The 18,209-nt window shown below is 37.5% G+C and overlaps 1 protein-coding gene across 5 annotated transcripts; it reads left to right on the forward strand.

Annotated features, from left to right (window-relative positions):
• Positions 1-397: 397 nt before the first annotated feature.
• Positions 398-14,151, forward strand: LOC128022561 (harmonin-binding protein USHBP1). 5 transcript variants are annotated; one of them, XM_052610244.1, is made up of 14 exons: positions 398-597; positions 2,744-2,878; positions 2,961-3,088; positions 4,291-4,454; positions 4,534-4,743; positions 5,826-6,049; positions 8,296-8,436; positions 8,688-8,755; positions 8,835-8,946; positions 9,734-9,962; positions 10,637-10,795; positions 11,006-11,103; positions 11,180-11,302; positions 13,237-14,151. In XM_052610244.1, exons 2-14 carry the CDS (start codon positions 2,856-2,858, stop codon positions 13,400-13,402), a joined length of 1,845 nt encoding a protein of 614 aa, XP_052466204.1. In that variant the 5' UTR covers positions 398-597; positions 2,744-2,855; the 3' UTR covers positions 13,403-14,151. The 5 variants fall into 5 exon arrangements, with proteins under 5 accessions (XP_052466204.1, XP_052466202.1, XP_052466203.1 ...); XM_052610242.1 differs by having other exon boundaries at positions 2,751-2,878; XM_052610243.1 differs by having other exon boundaries at positions 2,760-2,878.
• The last annotated feature ends 4,058 nt before the right edge of the window (positions 14,152-18,209 follow it).

The following is an 18,209-nucleotide window of genomic DNA, read 5'->3' on the forward strand; positions in this document are numbered from 1 at the left end:
GTTTGTTAGCCAGTCAAGCTCATCAACACCATGACCATTTAACCAACTTATGGTGCTTTTGGCAATGTGGGCAGGTGCCAAAACCATTCCTTCCACTCAACTTTCTTTTAACATGCTTGGATACAGCACTCTGTGAACAGCCAGCTTCTTTGGCAATTAAATTTTGTTGCTTACTCTCCTTGTGTAGGGTGTCAATGATTGTCTTCTGGACATTTTTTCTAAAAACCATGTCACCAAATAATACAGCACTTTATATGATGATTAAAATGTAAAATATAAATCATTTATTTATAAACAGTAAGATTTATCAAATAATCTCCTACAAAGATAGAGAGTCAAAAATAACCCAAACAGGAAGAGATCTAAGAAGACAGTGGGTGGAGACGACAATCAAGAGATTGAGAGCGGGAGCAGGTTTGGCAGTCAAGTGGAGAAGAGCAGGGTTCGAGCTGGAGTGCTGAAGCTCTCATGCAGCGCTGCCTTCACGTGCCCAGTGAAGAGAGGAGGAGACACTCAGCTGGATCACACTGGAGCACACTCATTCATCTGCTGAGGAGGACACTCACTACCTGAGACCAGATCAGACTAATCATGGAGGTGAGTTTCTGGAACACTGATGAGATTTATTATGCACAATCTGAAACAGAAAAACTGAATTAAGCTTCGTTTTAAACACCGACTTTGTAAAGTGTAGACTGTTTTACCAGAATTGCTTTTTAAGTATTGAACATAGAGCATACTTCAGCAGAAATCAAGAGAGCTTTAGTCGCAAAATGTAATTTGTAGCAGTGCTGAGAACTTATAACAGTCACCACTTTCAAACCAACCTCAATGCCTGGCAGATCTTCAGCAAGCGAGGTCCTGAAACCATGTAGTTAGATTATATTTATAACTGAATGCTGAGAACAACAGTTTGAGAGTTTCTTTTCTCACAATGAGCGACATCATGCAGCAGCAGCAGGAAGAGCAGTTTCAGGATGTGCCTGTTTCCTCCTTTTCCTCCCCTCTGAACAAAAGGGTGATGTGGAAAACAACCCATATTGTTTGATATGGCATCATCATGAGTTTGTTTCTATGTATAAAGAGAGAGAAAAAAGATTTTAGATTATACAACAATAGATATACGTTCAAAATGAAGACTACATACTATTTGGATTCTGTCTAGCTGTTAATGTTCAGTGTCAGCTCTTGTTCACACATGTAATAAAAATCAAGTGATATTTAAATGACATTGCAAATAGTGAATTTAGTTCTGAGAAAGCGTAAGCATCATTTGTTTGTAGATGCCACTTGAGGGCTTTTCACACTGCACTTAACCCCAAGTTACGAAAGCCTGCTCCGGAGCAGTGGTGTTAATCCTACACTGCAGAGCTAAACTGTGCAGGAACCACGTCATGTTAGAATGTTTCAGCAACAGACATCCAATCAAAGGCCTCATTTTCACACGCTTTGGACAGTCACGGAAACAGGCTAGCAACATGCTAGTAACTTCCCAATCATGCTAGCGACATACTAGTTACTTGTTAATAATGCTAGCAACATGCTAGTAACTTCCCAATCATACTAGCAACATACTAGTAACTTGCCACTTACCAGCTACACAATATCGCGTTCATTATCGAAGGCGATTCATCTAGGATAATGAACGCGATATTGTGTAGCTGGTAAGTGATCTACGGCTCTGTCTATTAAATGCGGCTCCAATTATAAGCAGGTGATGGCGATAATCACGGAACCAGATTTACTGACTAGATACGCATGATCATATCATTAGATATATCGCCCAGCCCTAGCTAGTAGCATGTTAATCATGCTAACGACATGCTAGTTACTTTCTAATCATGCTAGCAACATGCTAGTTACTTGCTTATCATCCTAGCAACATGCTAGTAGCATGCTAATCATGCTAGTGACATGCTAGTAACTTGCTAATAATGCTATCAACATGCTAATCATGCTAACAGCCTGCTAGTTACTTGAAAATCACTAGTGACATGCTAGTAACTTGCTAATCATGCTAGCGACATGCTAATCATGCTAACAGCATGCTAGTTACTTGATAATCACTAGTGATATGCTAGTAACTTGTTAATCATGCGAGCGACATGCTTGTTGCAAGGTAATCATGCTAGCAACTTGCTAATCATGCTAAAAACGTGCTGGTAGAATGCTAATCATGCTAGCAACATGCTAGTCTATTGTTAGTCATGCTACCAACATGCTAGTTACTTGTTAATCATGCTAACAACATGCTAATCATGCCAGCAATATGCTAGTAACAGGCTAATTGTAACAATTAATTTTTCTTTTGTTTAGTACATTCTACTTTGCAACAGTAATATATTCTGTCAAAATTTCAGTTAAACTGGACTTTTATTTTGATGGGTTGTCGTAAAGACCGGAGTATGATGTGATGATGGTATGTTTTATCGTGCTGCTGCTGTATGTGTGTAGTAGAGAAAACCGTGACATTCCCCAGCCTCCCAACTCTCAAACTGTAATAGAAAACAGGTGGACTAGAGTGAAGAAGAGTATTTTTCACTCTCACCTTTATAGGATTCCCTTTACCTTAACTTAAAAATGACCCAGGGTTAACTATTTGAACTGTGAAAAGCCCTTTTTGTATCTAATGAAAGTGTTTAAAGACTTTTTGGGCCCTTGTAGAGTGTCATCCCAACAGAACTCTAGTCTGATCTAAAATGAAGACTGGTTTTGCACATTTTCTTGCAATATTTCACATAAGTGTCAAGTTCCAGCAGAGCTCGGACAGTCTGGTGTCAGTGGACTCTGAACTGGCGCAGTGTGAGACGGAGGTCAACACTTTACTGAAGATCATTTCTGACCTCAACAGAAAAATGGACTCCCTACAAATATCACGGTAACCCCTGCCTCCAACAATCGCAAACTAAATATATACATATTTTTCTGTACAGTATGTGAAAAGGTCTGTGTTCTCACAGAGAGATGAAAGCGTCTGAGAGTCCAGTCCGGGTCAGTGGGAGCGCCCCGCAGCAGGGTTCGATCCTCACAGTGGTGGACGCTGGCACAGCATCTGTACAGTCCAAGAACGTCTGCAGGGACACAGAAGGCATGTTGTGTTTATACAATGCCTCATCATCCATCACAGTAAATGCTGTGTCTGAACCGACAGCCTGCTATTTACTGCACTTTTGGTTCTGCCAGACTTTTGTTTCCAAATGCAAAGCTACTTATTAAACTTTCTCTGGGCACATTATGACATTTACACATGCAAGCATGTTTTTCTAAATTAAGACTCCTGAGAAATTGTATACCTTTTTATGTTAGGAAGAAATAAAACACTAAAAATAAAAAACTTAAGTAATCTATGAGTTGTGTTCATAATGGTGTGCAAACAACTAAGAAGTTATTTTTTATTTATCATGATGATGATATTATTCTTGTTTTTAATAATAATAATAATAATAATACTTTTGTTTTAATATTAAAATAATAATCATAAAAGATTTGCTCATAAAAATGCTTAATGTTCAACACAACTATGTGGTGTTTTACCATGAACTTTTTTTTTTTTTGTTTGTTTGTTTGTTTTTTTGTGAGAATGAATATGGATGAAGTCAGGAGGGACTTGTAATACTAAAAAACAAATACATAGTAATTTATAACTTGCTGTCATAATGGAATACCTGTATCTTAAATGATATTTATTATTATTAGTAGTAGTAGTAGTAGAATTAATCATTCCCATAATAATAATAATATTTTTCTCGTTTTAATAATAGAATAATTAGCATAATTTTTATATCATACTTATTTTATAATAATAATTATCATTAATGTTATTATCACTAAATGTTAATACTAACAAGGTTCAATGTCATTAGGGGTGTTTTGCCACATTTTCTTTTGATGAGTTTTTTTTTAAGAATGTATATAATAATATCATAATTTCAATGAATTGAGTTTTCCTCATAATGAAGTGAAAACACCTAAATAGCTCTTTATGGAAAATTTATTTAATCAAAATCATCATCTTAAAAAAAAAAAAACTTTCTACAGAATAAACTAAAGAATGATGAATGATAAATGTAATTCAGTAATAAAATAATAAATCAAAAATGTATCCAAGCAAGAACTTGGCTCATAACTAATTAATAATTACAATTATTGATACAAATATAAATGTTGTATTTAATAATAAACATCATTAATGGTGTTTTATCACATTTTCCCTAATATTTTGCTTTAATGTTTAGTTTTATTAAGTGTATCTGAATAATTATTATACTGCATAACTTGGTTTTTGCACAGGGGGCAGCAGTGAGCTTTGGCAGGAGCTTCAGAGGGTAGTGTCTGCTCTTGAGGCCTCCAGTGGTCAGGGGAGGAACATGCTCAGGCCGCAGACTCAGGACGCGGAGACCATCCGGGCGAAGCATCTCTCTGCAGCCCGCGAGAGATGGGTCCAGGCCACACAGGTGCTGATGTAGCTCCCGTCCCGATGTGTGTGCACCTGAACTTCCTTCAGCTCTGAATGATGTGTGTGATCTGCCCCAGGTGCTGGAGGAGATGGAGAGGGATTTGGGGATCTCATACCCCTCTGCTCTGCCCCCTGATGAGAGACGTCAGTATCAGAGAGATGTCCTCTCTCTCTATAAACACAACCAGGACCTCAGCGCCTGCTTGAAGAGCCGACAGGGAGAGCTCGTGGGAGCCGAAAGAACGCTGACGGATCTTGAGGAGGAGAAAAAGTGGCTACAGGAAAAGGTTGATTTGGGAGAGTCCTAATCAATCATTAACAGAACAAATGTTTACATTTTCAATCATAAAAATCATTTACTACTATAGATCTACTGTAAAGTTGGCATCAATTAATAGTGCCATAAATAGACATTTAGTGAATCCTTAAAAATATATTACAAAATGATAGAATTAGTATATCAACAAGTGATTTAATTATTGTCAATAATGATAAAAACAATACTTTTGTTGTTATAATAACATAATGATTTGGATGATAATAAAAATTCTTCTTAATGATAGTTAAAATAAAAAAATCATTAGTAGTGTTTTGCCACATTTCGTTTTGATGAGGTTTTGTGTGTGTGTAAGCTTGAAAGTAAATATGGATGTTGGGAGAACATTAAAATAATAATAAATAAATAAATAAACTTTTATGGATTTTCTTCATGATGGAGTGCAAACATCTAAAAAGTTTTTTTTTGATAACTTATTTAATAATAATAATCACCACCACCACCACCATCATCATCATCATCAACATATATTTAAAAAATACTTTTTCTACATAATGAACTGAAGAATAATCATGATAAATTCATTATTTTAATAACAACTGTAAAATCACTGTGTAGCATAGGATATTAATTAATAGTGCCATATATAGGCATATAAAACATTAAAATATGTCTTCATATAATTATATTAGAATATTATTTCATATTTTAAAGTCCATATGCCACTGCAATAAAATTAGATAAAATAATAAAATAAACATTGTATATCAGAGGCACACCTCAGAGTAATAATATTATTTATATTGTTAATATTGAATAATATAAAATAAAAATAAATATATATATTCTGATTCATTTTAAAGAGTAGCTTTAATTGTTATATAGTGCATTTTTAGCAATCATAAATAATGTGCTGTTGGGTCAACACTGAAGTAAGTTAAATACGTTTACAATGATATATATATAGATAGATCAGCTGATAAGTCAAAACTAAATTCCTTAACTAAAGATTTAATGAAACAATGTTCATTAGGCATTAAAACACAATTCAGATATATAATTATAATCTCATAAGCACTCATGTTTTGGCAGGTAGTGGACCTGAAGAGGAAATGGCTGTATGGAGTGAGTCGTTCTCCTCCTGTTAGTCCATCTTTGTCCTCCAGTCGAACTTCGAGCCCTTGCTTTTCCTCTCCTCCGTATCCTGGATCCCCTCTGCTGTCCCGCAAACTCCCAAGCGGCTTCAGGCCGGACTCCCCTCCGTCTCCCTGCACTGTCGATTCTGTGCTTCAAGCTGAGATCGATAAGCTGCAGAGGTGAGAGATCAAATGGGTTATACTCTATATTGACTATATATACACTGACCATGATCTGCATCCAAAGACAACACCACCTTAAAATACTGAGCTGTGGTTGACAAGTTTGAGTCGGTCTTTCCATTCCCTCCTTTCTCAATCTCCTGTCATCTCAAAATGGTTGTTAACTGGTTGATTTGAACTCTTGGTGGCTTCAGAAGCAGTAAAAATGAACAAAATCCTGTCGTCCAAATATTCCTGAAACTGATTCAAATATAGAATCTTACTGAGAGCAAGTTATTGTGCCTCAACTTCACCATTTAAGTGTATTTTAGCACATCTAGACAGGTATATTATATGCAACTGTTTTGATAGATGGAAACAAGATACATTCCTACTTAGAACATTATTCGTTCTTCAGACATTCTTCTTTATATACATTAAAGCTGCAGTAGGTAACTTTTTAAAAAATATATTTTTTACATATTTGTTAAACCTGTCATTATGTCCTGACAGTAGAATATGAGACAGATAATCTGTGAAAAAATCAAGCTCCTCTGGCTCCTCCCAGTGTCCTATTGCCATTTGCAGAAATCCATCGCTCCCGGTAAGAAACAACCAATCAGAGCTGCGGGCCGTAACTTTGTTTGTGTTCAAAATGTAGAAAACTGTATATAATAAGCGAGTACACCATGAATCCATTTTCCAAACCATGTTTTTAGCTTGTCCTGAATCACTAGGGTGCACCTATAATAAGTGTTTATATTCGGACTATTTTAGATTGCTTCGGGGGTACCGCAGCGGAGTAACCCAGTACCTTTGTGATTCTTCATAGACATAAACAGAGAGAAGTAGTTCCGGCTACGATGTTCTTCCGCAACATGCAAGCAGTTCTGTTTATTAACCGCTAGAGCGTCAAAAGTTACCGACTGCAGCTTTAAGTATCATCTGTATGCAAAGTGAGGTACTGTCACGATCATCAGCTGAAGTGCCCATGAAGTCCTATAGAGGGCACTCCACTCAGGACTCTGGCATCTTCTATTTCCATTCCCAACTCCATTTCCCATAATCCAGTGCTTAGGGCTAATCACAACCAGGTGTTCCCCATTACCACTCCCCTATATAAACTGTGTTTGGACTCTCAATCATTGCGAAGTCTTGTTTAGTTCTTTCTAGCATTTCCGAGTGTTTTCCCTGTGTTTGTTCCTTCCGTGTCTGATCTTGGATTGTTTATACCGACTCTGATTCTCTGCCGCCTGCCCCGACCTCTGCTTGTTACTGTTACTGATTCTGGATATCCCTGACATACCTGACACTGTTCTACGATCTCTGCCTGTATAACCATTCTCTTATTAAATATACTGCAAATGTATCCGAACGTCTCTGACTCATCGTTACAGCTACATTTGGTTTACGACCATTGAAAATCGTAATATTCAACAATGTAGACATCCCCATGTCTCTAAGATTGAACCATACAGGGCCTTAAAATTAAAATTGAAATGGAATGTTTAAGAACTAGAATCTAAAAGCATATAAAAATAACTTCAATACTCCTAGAGTTGCAGGCATGACTTTGGAAAAATAATATTTATGGCACTCAGACATTTGCTTTTGTAAGTTTTTATAGAGTGAAACAAGATACATTTTTAGTTTCAGCATTATTTGTTTTACAGAAAACTATATTTAAAAGAAAAAAGTATCATCTGTATGCAAAGTGACCCACATTTGGTTTTTAACCTCTGAAAATGTGTCCAATTCAACAATTTGCTACAAAGATATCCCTATAGCTCTGAAATGAACCATCGGGGCTTTAAAAATGAAGATAGAACTAAAGTCTAAAAGGGCATGAAGATGTCTTTGATAAGTCTTGAGTTGCAGGCATGCACATTTCGGGAAAAAACACAAGCAAAGATTGCTAAAGTCAACAGATTTTACTAATAGACCCACCAGTCTCTGTGCAAAAATAAATAATGATGCCAGCATATTTCTAAAGTCATTTCAACACCCTGTTATTTGGCTTCAAATCTCAGTGTAAAATTGACCCCCTTCTACAAAATAGTGGATTACTTTGTAAACATACAGTACATCCAGTAAACTATTTATGTTTGTTTCTCTTGAGAAAAGGGTTAGGGTTAGGGTTAGAGTTATGGTTAGGTGAAGTTTCTAAAATTTGTTTGATTGGTTTCCTCAACCCTAATGATTGAATATTGTTTGAATGCTGAAACTGTTGAATCTCTTCTTAGTGGTGTGTTTTCTCTGAGCAGGTGTCTGGAGCGACTGAAGGCTCGGAATGAGCGTCTGAATGCAGCGCTGGTCAAAAGGAAAGGAGAATCGGAGCAGCTGAGCATGAGTCTGAGCCGGCAGGAGGCAGACAGCTCGGCTCTACACATGGCTCTGGCGTACTGGTGTGCTGCTGTCTTAACCTCTGTTTCACACCACAGCACATGAGCATAAAATCACCACCGAGACAGGATCAGCGCTTAGCCTCTTGTATAATCCATGATGGTTTCTAAAACTGATCCTGAAAGTGTTTTCTTGATTCTTTCTGACATTGGAAACCTTGACCTTTGTCGTCCAAGATTGGCAGGTGTGTGTGTGTGTGTGTGTGTGTGTGTGTGTGTGAGTGGTATGCTGATAATGGCTCTTTGATTGACAGTGAGGAGTGTGAGGAGGCTTACAGAGACCTACTGTCCCTGTGCGAAGCCAGGAAACAACAAAATACAGGTGCTGCACACTCTTTGAGTTACAGCTCATGAAAGTACAACCGCACACAATTAAATACAGTAGTGTTGTTTTCTTACAGAAACAATTAGCACACCAAAGTCTGACCTCGCAAAGTCAACAGATGAGATCTTGTACAAAGGCGAGACATCCTCCAGTCCACCAGAGGGCACTGCTGAGACCAGACCATACAGGTTAATGCTTTATATACAGTCCCTTATGCTGGATTTGACAATTATTTGATCACTTGTTGAGTGTCACGCTTGCATGTTCATGATGTCCACAAGACTTTGAGGTGCTGTATTATGTCATCAAAGTTTTTAGAGAAGGATCTCATTAGCTTAGGGTGGCATTTGGGACAGAGCCTTAATTAGACAGAGATATCAAAGGCTGATCCTCAGTTTGTTTTCTATACGTCCCATGTAGCCAACAATACTATGGCATACAATATTAAGGTTAGTGCATAGAAAATTGTGGGCTGTATCCCGATTCCATTCTTCTGCTATGTACTAAAAGTACTTTGACACTTTATGAGTAAATACATGATTTTGAGTTGGAAAAATAATGCATGTGAGTATTGGGACACCACCATGTCTTAAAATTCGACTTCGATAAGACATCAGCCTTTGTTACATTTGTTACTTGTTACCGTTTGAGAGTGTATGTAAATGTTACCATTTAGCTAAATTATCTATCTTTTAAGCTTAATTGAAAAAATGAAGCTATTTTATAATCTTTTTGTTTCTTTCTCATCTGCACACCACTGGCATGATTGGTTTGCAGCTTGATTCTGAGAGCAAGTATCTCAGGTTATTTCAGTCCTAATTAGATTAATTACACGGATTTACAGTAACATGCAATTACCTTTCCAAACCAATTGTTCAATCCACTTAATTTGGTCTGATAATGACATTATCTGACATGGTCTTAGATCTGAAAAGCCTCTCTCACTCTTTCTCTCTCTTTTTCCGTGAACTGCAGCTTGTCAGAAAAGCAGTTTGAGGACAAGGCTGGTGTAATTCTGCAAAGGATCTCCAGGCTGAAGCAGGACAGGGCCGCTGTTTGTATCCCGCAGCAGGGCGAAGCAGGAGAGGGCAAGATCAGTCCTGACACTGGCACACTCGCAGGGGTCAGAGGTCGTGCCAGTTCACTTTCCAAAAACACCAAAGAGGAGAAAGCAGCTTTGCTGTATGAGCTGGTGACAGTCAGGGTGAGCCACATGATATTTTATATAGTCAGAACCAGTTTTAAACCTGGTGTGTGTTAGAGGATGAAAATATGTATATGTCAAAAATCGGTCATAAAATATGATATATTATCAGGATTTTAATCCTTTAAATGTCAGTTTGTTTACATAATGCCACAGCTTTTCCCCCCCTTATTTTAAATTCAGATTATTTTTGGAATATTACTGTCTTGGATTTGTCAATGATAAGCAACAACATTCATTTTGATGCATTATAAAAACAACGACAAAAAACTAAACCATAGGAAAACCTCAGAAATTGAGTAAACAGGTGGAAAAAAAGCATTTTCAAAAAATCTGACACCTTAATAACAGAATCAAAGCCTATTACCAAAGAATGCATAAGAGCACCGATTAAATATAGGTGTTCATGGGTTTCAATGGGGACATTTTTGTCCTTTAGGTATAAAAATACACAGATCTTGCATACATATCCCAGATTTATGAAAGGAAATGAGTGTGAAATATAAAAATTCCAACATTTTCACAAAATGAATGCTTTTTGCATTAAAACCGGCAAAATGATCAAAAAGAAAAATACAAAAATGTCCCCACAAGGGTTGCACTCATATATGTTATGCGTGTAATGCAATACAGTTTCACCAGGATTTCTCATTTCCTGATTTAATTTTGCTCAGGAGGAGATGTCAGAGATGCGTGGGAATCTCCGGCTCCTGGAGAAAGAGCGGCGGTGTTTGGACCTGGCACTGATGGTCCAGAGTGCTCAGGATTCAGCTGGTGCTCTGATCCTGGACAGTCTGCGAGATGAGCTCGGGGAGAGGAGAGCCACCCAGCAGGTGCTTTGAAATGTGTGACCTAGTGTTGTCAGAAATACAGCCACTTCTGTACCAAGTCAATACCTACATTTTAATAACATACTGATACCAGTCGTCCAACACTGGCTGTGATGGTCAACAGAAAGTCATGAGTCACAATGTGTCGAACTACTCCTTTTGCTTTCATAAAGCTTCAGAACTGAAAAGTGTTATGCCTGCTCTCGGTTGTAGAGAATTGCTGAAAATCTGGCAAAACTAGAAGGTGGAGGGGGAATACCTGGTCCTCGGAATCACTCTATCCTAAGAGAACTACAAGCAACTCTGCAAAGGTAGGAGAAAACATCAGAGCCCATCAGACACTCATGAAGAAGAGTCGATCAGTGGAGGTTCTACTTCCTGTTGCAGGGAACAGTCACTGAGGAAGAGAGTGGCGGCTCTACGTGAGTCGCTGGACTCGGCGATCACAGACAGCACCACTCAGAGGAGGATCAACAGAGAGGAGATTGCACGCCTCTCCCGCTACCACAAGTAATCCCAAACTACATCACAACACTTTCATTAGCATAAGAAGTAGAGTGTCTGCAGTCACATGATTGTCATAGTAACAACTTATATAGTCACATGACCACACCACTTACACTTAAAGCCCCACAGTCCCAAGCTACCCCAAGAGGCGAGCTGTCAAATCACTTTTATATAATACCAATTGTGTCAAAGCAGCTTCATAGAGATAAATAGTAAAATCGCAGAATCAGTTATTATGGAAACTCCACTTTGAAGACAGTTCAGATTCTGCTGTAAAGCAGCTCTGAAAGACCGTAGTGTCATTATTAAACTCAAGTCAATTCAGTGTTGTTCAGTTCAGATGAATTGTATTTTCAGTTTGATCATAACTTCTGCTGCTCTCGATTTCTTAAAGGGGTCATATGACGCTGCAAAAAAGAACATTATTTTGTGTATTTGGTGTGATGCAATGTGTTCACGTGGTTTAAGGTTAAAAAACATTATTTTCCACGTATTGTACATTGTTCCTCCTCTATCCCCCGCCGTTTTGAAAACGCATTGATTTTTACAAAGCTCATCGGTCTGAAAAGCGAGGTGTGCTCTGATTGGTCAGCTATCCGGTGCTTTGTGATTGGCCGAATACCTCAAGCGTGTGACAGAAATATTACAATCCTTAACGCTGTGATGCTGTCTCCCAATGTGACGAGACAAAAACAATAAAACCGATTACAAATGAGGCATTTGTTGCATCCAGTGGGGACATAATTACTGATTATAATGACTCATACTGTCTTTTTACGTGTTGCGTATAACGCTGCATAAACAAAACACATGTCTGCGTTTTTAATCGAGGAAATGACAAACAACAAGCTCTACATTGCTCAAAACTTGTGTTTGAATCATCAGTGGCAAATCCTTTACATATGAAAACATACTTACAGACTGTGAGTCAGAAGCGGCAGACTGTTCCTGCAAAGTTGTTATTGCCCCACTTTATAGAAACAGCCTTTGAGCACAGCCGGCATCGTAGACTACTCTCCCACGAAACAGTCCTCCAAAAAATGTGCAGCATATATCTGAATATTTGGGTTGAACTGTTCTGGAATAGCTTGGTAGATACAATTTAACCACTGATTTCTAGTTTCGTCTTTTTTCGAAAGGCCAAACAAAGTAGTTTTGCTTTCACATCGACACACAAACCATCTCCAAGACATGGCGGCGGCAACAACAATACTACATCGAGAATCAAAGTTACGCCTTCTTTCATTGCGTGAACATTTGGGCGGTGTTATGCAAATCTCCCCACATAGTGACATAGACATGTGGGGGCGTGTTTAAACAAGGTGTTTTTAGGAGGGTGTGGACGAGTCTAAACTTATAGAAAGAATATCTCTTTGGGTTTTAGACTTTAGTCTTGGCAACTTTAGGATTTTAAAAACAATCTATGCAGAAACAGCTTGTGACACTTCAAAGAGAAAAGCAAAACTTGAAAAAATTATCCGTTTAAACATAATCATTTGTGATGTTTATTTATCCTAAAAAGATATTTTAATTTGCCATTTGCATTATCTTGCATTGGTAAAATGAGTCCACAAGCTTTTGTGGTAGGGGTTGCCAGATGCCAACGCTTTAAATCCCCCAATCAGAGCTTTTTCCATAAATCAATATGCTTTCTGCCCAATGGGTTTCTTAGTCTTCATAACCTGGCATTACGGAAAAGGTTTATTAGCTGAAACACACGTAAGCTGGAGTTTAGTGGTAATATAGCTAGTCTGTTTTGTCTACTCAATCTGCAAGCAAACTATGCAAGTTGATGATGTGATTTTATTGTTGTGCAAAATAATTGTGATTAACCATTTAAGACCGATTACAATCGTTACAAGTTAGCATTAACATTATCGGTGTACACCTAAACCCATGTATGCTAGAATAATTACAATATGTTTTTTTTCCAACAGTAAAGTCTCAAGTACCTCCAGAAGCTCCCGAAAGAAGCACCAGGAGCAGCTGTGGCGACTGGAGAAGCAAATCGCCGTCATGAGCGAACGTCATGCTAAAGAAGAGGCCGAGCTAAGTGCTACGCTGGAAGCTATGGAGTGGAAGAGAGAGGAGACCATACTCTAACAGACAATCCTTCTTACTGTCATTTCATTGACAAACATTTCTGAAGCTAATGTTGATTTTGAGTGAGAGGTTGGGTAAGTACTGGTTTAGAAACCCTGAGCATATACAATTGCAACTAAATTTACTGTAAAAGATGCAACATCTGGGTTTTGGGACAGGCCAGCTTTTTCTAGGCCATTACTGATATAACTCACTATCAGTATTATACAAATATTTGCTTTTAAGTATTATTAATTTCTTAAGGTGTACAGCTATGTGTATGATAAATATTGCAAGCTCATTTTGTAATTTTCGTATAATATAAAATATTGTCATTTTAATAACAATTGTAAAGTTGTTTTTTACATGATGAATTAAACAGGCCTCATTGCAGTTTTGACAGTGAACTGGTAGTTTGCTGAATGAAAGCAAAAAAATACTGTCAGTTTTGTCCATATCACAATTCAAAATTGATCTAATATGTATCGATGGAGATCGCTACAGTTAACTAAAACTAAATACACACACACACACAACACACACATAGTATGTATGTATAAAACATTTCAGCAAGGTGACATTTGACATTTTCATTTAGTTTATTTTGCTGTACTAAAATAACTTGAAATGAAATATACTTTATTGTGCACAATACGTATAAGGTAAAGTATATAATGTATACAGTATGTGAGCAGACGCCACAGTGTTTCTGTACAAAGTGACATCGCCAACTACTGGCCTGGCATGCATAATAAAACAGCGGGTTTTTTTTGTTTGTTTTGTTTTTTATACGCAGATTCCTGTCAACAGGGATCGTTTTGTCAAAACTTTTCTACAATAAAAAGGAAAATAAAATGAATTTTTAGTACATCACTGATGTCAAAACATACCCTAAAAACAACAAAACTTATATAAAAAAAGACAAGAACTCATTAAAAATAATTTAACTAAAAAATAAATAAATAAATAAATATATATATATATATATATATATATATATATATATATATATAATTTAAAGTACTATTATAGTATCTCAATGACACGGAAATAACACTGCGTCGCAACTCTGACCTCTGGAGACCATTCCCTCTTTACGATCAAAGCAGATGCATAATCATTTAAATGTAAAAGTCGCAGAAAAACAGAGATCACAGAAAATGAGTGTGTGTGTGTGTGTGTGTGTGTGTGTGTGTGTCACTCCCAGCGCGGATTGCTCTTCCTGAAGATTCAGCCTCACGATCGCTCTCACAATAGAAACAGGGGGAAGGGAGAGACACACAATAGAGAGAGAGAGAGAGGTCAGAGGAGCCTGACTCGCACGTTTGTCTTCTCTTTTCACTGATCCATGTCTTTCAGTGTCGCCCGGGCCAGCTGACTGCAGCTGTGGCAAAGGTTGAGTGTCACACCCCGGGGTTAAAGGATTTGCTCTCTGTTGCAGGAGCTGGTGAATAAAGGGGGTCACGGGGTCACATTAAACACAGACCCTGTCCTGAACACGCCTGCTGGGGAAGACCTGAGTTTTAGTGATCGTTTGGATAGAGAGAATGATTACGTCTCCTATTTCGCTGTCCCAAACAAACTGCTCACTTTAACTCTGGGGTGAGACTGAATGATGAGATAATCATTCTTGTTTCTCCACAACTAAAATAAAAATAAAAAATAAAAATAAAGTAAAATAAAATTCACACAATTTAGTGGTGATCATGCACATTTTTTTCACCAAGTTGAACCCTGAAAAATATAAAAACTCCTGGAATCCAATTCATGAAATGCAATTCATTTTAATTATAATAATAAAAAAAAATATATATATATATATAAATATAAGTTTTAAAAGCAAAACTAGGGCTACAAAGCCTTTGAATATAGTTTTAGACAATGTGGGGGGCCTTGGAGTCAAAATCATTGAGAACCACTGACCTAGAAAAACTAGCAACCATCTAAAACCACCAAGTCTGGTCAGGACCAGCCCAAAACTAGACCCCTCGAGACCCGGATTCAGACCTCAAGTCTTCATGCAACAATGTATCGATACATCATTTTTAACCGTTTGCTACTCACTTAAGATACAGCTGACTGCAAATGCTCACCTAAGACAGGAATTGTGACATTTCTGTGAGGACTTGAGTGATTAGATGGACACTGTTTAGAAGCAACATTATTCATAAGTGACCCACCGATCTAATTGGCTAATTCCCTCATTCAAATACAACGGTCTGTGACATGGAAGGTAAAGGCAAATGTCAAAGAAGAGCATGTCACACAAACCCAGCAGCATCTGTGTAGTGTTAAGTGATTTAAGAGCTTTGGGGATGCTCCAATCCCTGGGAAAAAACCCCACAAAAACAGGAGCTGTCAATCAGAGCGCAGGGGGCGGGTTATCATGGCCCCGCCCCCTTCAATAGAACACACACACAGAGCAGACTCTGACCCACAGGGTTAAGGTCAGCTCATTTACCTTGTCACATTTAAATACGCTTCCCCCTGAACCGCCCGAGCGGACTTTGGCTGGCCGATGCTCTTTTTCTCACAGACGTCAATGCTCTCTTTTTCCTCTCTTCCTCTGTTTCTGTTTCCCTCTCATTGGCTCCAGCCCTTCCTTTCATCGCTCTTAACCTCTCACACTCAGCACTTAGCGGTGAAACACGCTGCTATTCAGATAAAAACAGACATTTGACCCTGATCAGATGACTGGACGTGGTTTTTCAGTTCTCTCTTTCATTTCGGTTGTCCGACAGACTATTAAAGGGTGGAAAAATGGGTGAAAACATGCACTGGCTCTCATGTCGTTCCAAACCTGCATGAGTGACTTTCTTTAAATGGAACACAGATGGGGACATTAATCAAAAAATTTGTTTTGTTATATCAAAATGGTGTTTAAAGATTAAACTTGGCCACCAGCAGGTAAGTTACACTGACAGCAATAGTTGTTGTTCTTACACTTTGACTCTTATATTGACCATGTTTATTGTGCTTTTTGGATCTTGACAGTGTTTTGGTGAACTAATTCTTCAATAAACATATCAACTGCCTCAACTGACCCCAAAGCACCACGCCGCGCACACACACTGACCTCACGTAAAAGCCTAACTCGGTCTTCCAGTAAGAGACAGATTAAGAGAGTAAGAATCTTAAAGGTGAAAGCAGGGCCTTCAGTGAAGGGAGCAGGTTTGTAATCTCTTTACCCAATAAGATGTCTTCATTGAGCGTATTAGAGCCCACAAAAATCACCCCAGTTGACCTCTTTTCTTTCCCTCTTTCTTTATCCATCCCCTGTTTTCTCTGTCTAGGCTTGTACTTATAGTCTGGGGTATTTACATGTTCTGATCGTTACGCCTAGATTTTAAAAACTGCAACAGAAAATAGGGACATCGGCTTCTGCTAAATTGAAATGAACTGGTGTATTTATATACATTTACTGTATCCTGTGACAAGTTTAGTGGATTGCAATGGATTGTAATAAAAACGCTCACACAAAAGTTTTGCAATAGTCACTATGAAGCATAACCTACTTTCTAAAAAAGAAAAAAAAAGAAAGAAATTATACTTATAATTTTACAGACTTTGTAAATCAGAATACAGGTATAAAACCTGTATATATATATATATATATATATGTGTGTGTGTGTGTGTGTGTGTGTGTGTGTGTGTGTGTATATATATATATATATATATATATATATATGTGTGTGTGTGTGTGTGTGTGTGTATATATATATATATATATATATATATATATATATATATATGTGTGTGTGTGTGTGTGTGTGTGTGTGTGTGTGTGTATATATATATATATATATATATATATATATATATATATTATTTTTTTATACAATACATTGTGCCCTATTTATGGATTTTTTTTATTTTATTTTTATGATATAGTAGTACAAGAGCTACAGAAAAGCAGAGGAAAAAGGGAATAAAAGTTATAATATTTTTTATTTAACATATTAATAGTATGCTTTTATTTGCACTAAAGTTATTTGCTTAAAGGGAGTGTATTATGATTTTACAGGAAAATATGAAAGAATTTAAGAATTATTAAATATTTGTTATTATAGTTAACTAAACTGAAAGTATACCATTAAAACCATAAAAAAAAAAAAAAAAATAGTTTCTTAAAAAAAAGAGGAAAAAAAACTTTAGCTGAAATAAGTATAAAAACTCTTTTTAAACTAATTCCCGCTATTTTTTTAATATCATTTGTTATTCTAATTTTGTTTAACATGTACTAAAATGACTAAAACTAACTAGAATTAAAATTAACATGGAAAATATATCAAAATATAAAACTATAATACAATCTAAATGACTCTGAGAGGAACACACGCCTAAATATTAAGAGTCTTTAAAAACCTTGTAATCAATACTGAGGTCAGCTCATTTGAATAAGAATTGCTCGAGTGTGACTTTCCCACCAAACGAGGGCAGCTTGCTCTGTTTTTCTCAGGGTGGAGGATGTTGATCTGCGTCCCGGGCGAGCAGATGTTCCTGTACAGCGTGCTGCTCAGCGTCTGATGCTCCGTCTCTCTGTTAAGGTCAAAGGTCCCACAACGTCAGGAGGCAGACCCTCGCGCGGGTCAGAGAGCACCACGCCGCTAACAGAGGCGACAGAGTTCAGGGCGTGATGCTCGGGCAAATGGTTTCGCACTGATGAAATGGTTAAAGTTTAAACCCACTTACCACATTCCTCAACACCTGAACCGAGAGCTCAGGCCGGCTGGGCTATTAATGTCATAAGACCACAGCATTGGTGAAACAATCAGATCAGAATAAAACCTTTGTAATCTCATATACTATAATATGGATGCTAAAAGGA

The sequence above is a fragment of the Carassius gibelio genome, chromosome A11 (assembly GCF_023724105.1).
Source record: "Carassius gibelio isolate Cgi1373 ecotype wild population from Czech Republic chromosome A11, carGib1.2-hapl.c, whole genome shotgun sequence".
Taxonomy (NCBI): Eukaryota; Metazoa; Chordata; class Actinopteri; order Cypriniformes; family Cyprinidae; genus Carassius; species Carassius gibelio.

Bases quoted from the DNA above. Each gene is read 5' to 3' on its own strand.
- LOC128022561 (XM_052610241.1), top strand. From the start codon at position 2,700: ATGAAGACTGGTTTTGCACATTTTCTTGCAATATTTCACATAAGTGTC. The intron at 2,879-2,960 runs GTAACCCCTGCC...GTGTTCTCACAG, and splicing joins GACTCCCTACAAATATCACG to AGAGATGAAAGCGTCTGAGA. The intron at 9,963-10,636 runs GTGAGCCACATG...AATTTTGCTCAG, and splicing joins ATGAGCTGGTGACAGTCAGG to GAGGAGATGTCAGAGATGCG.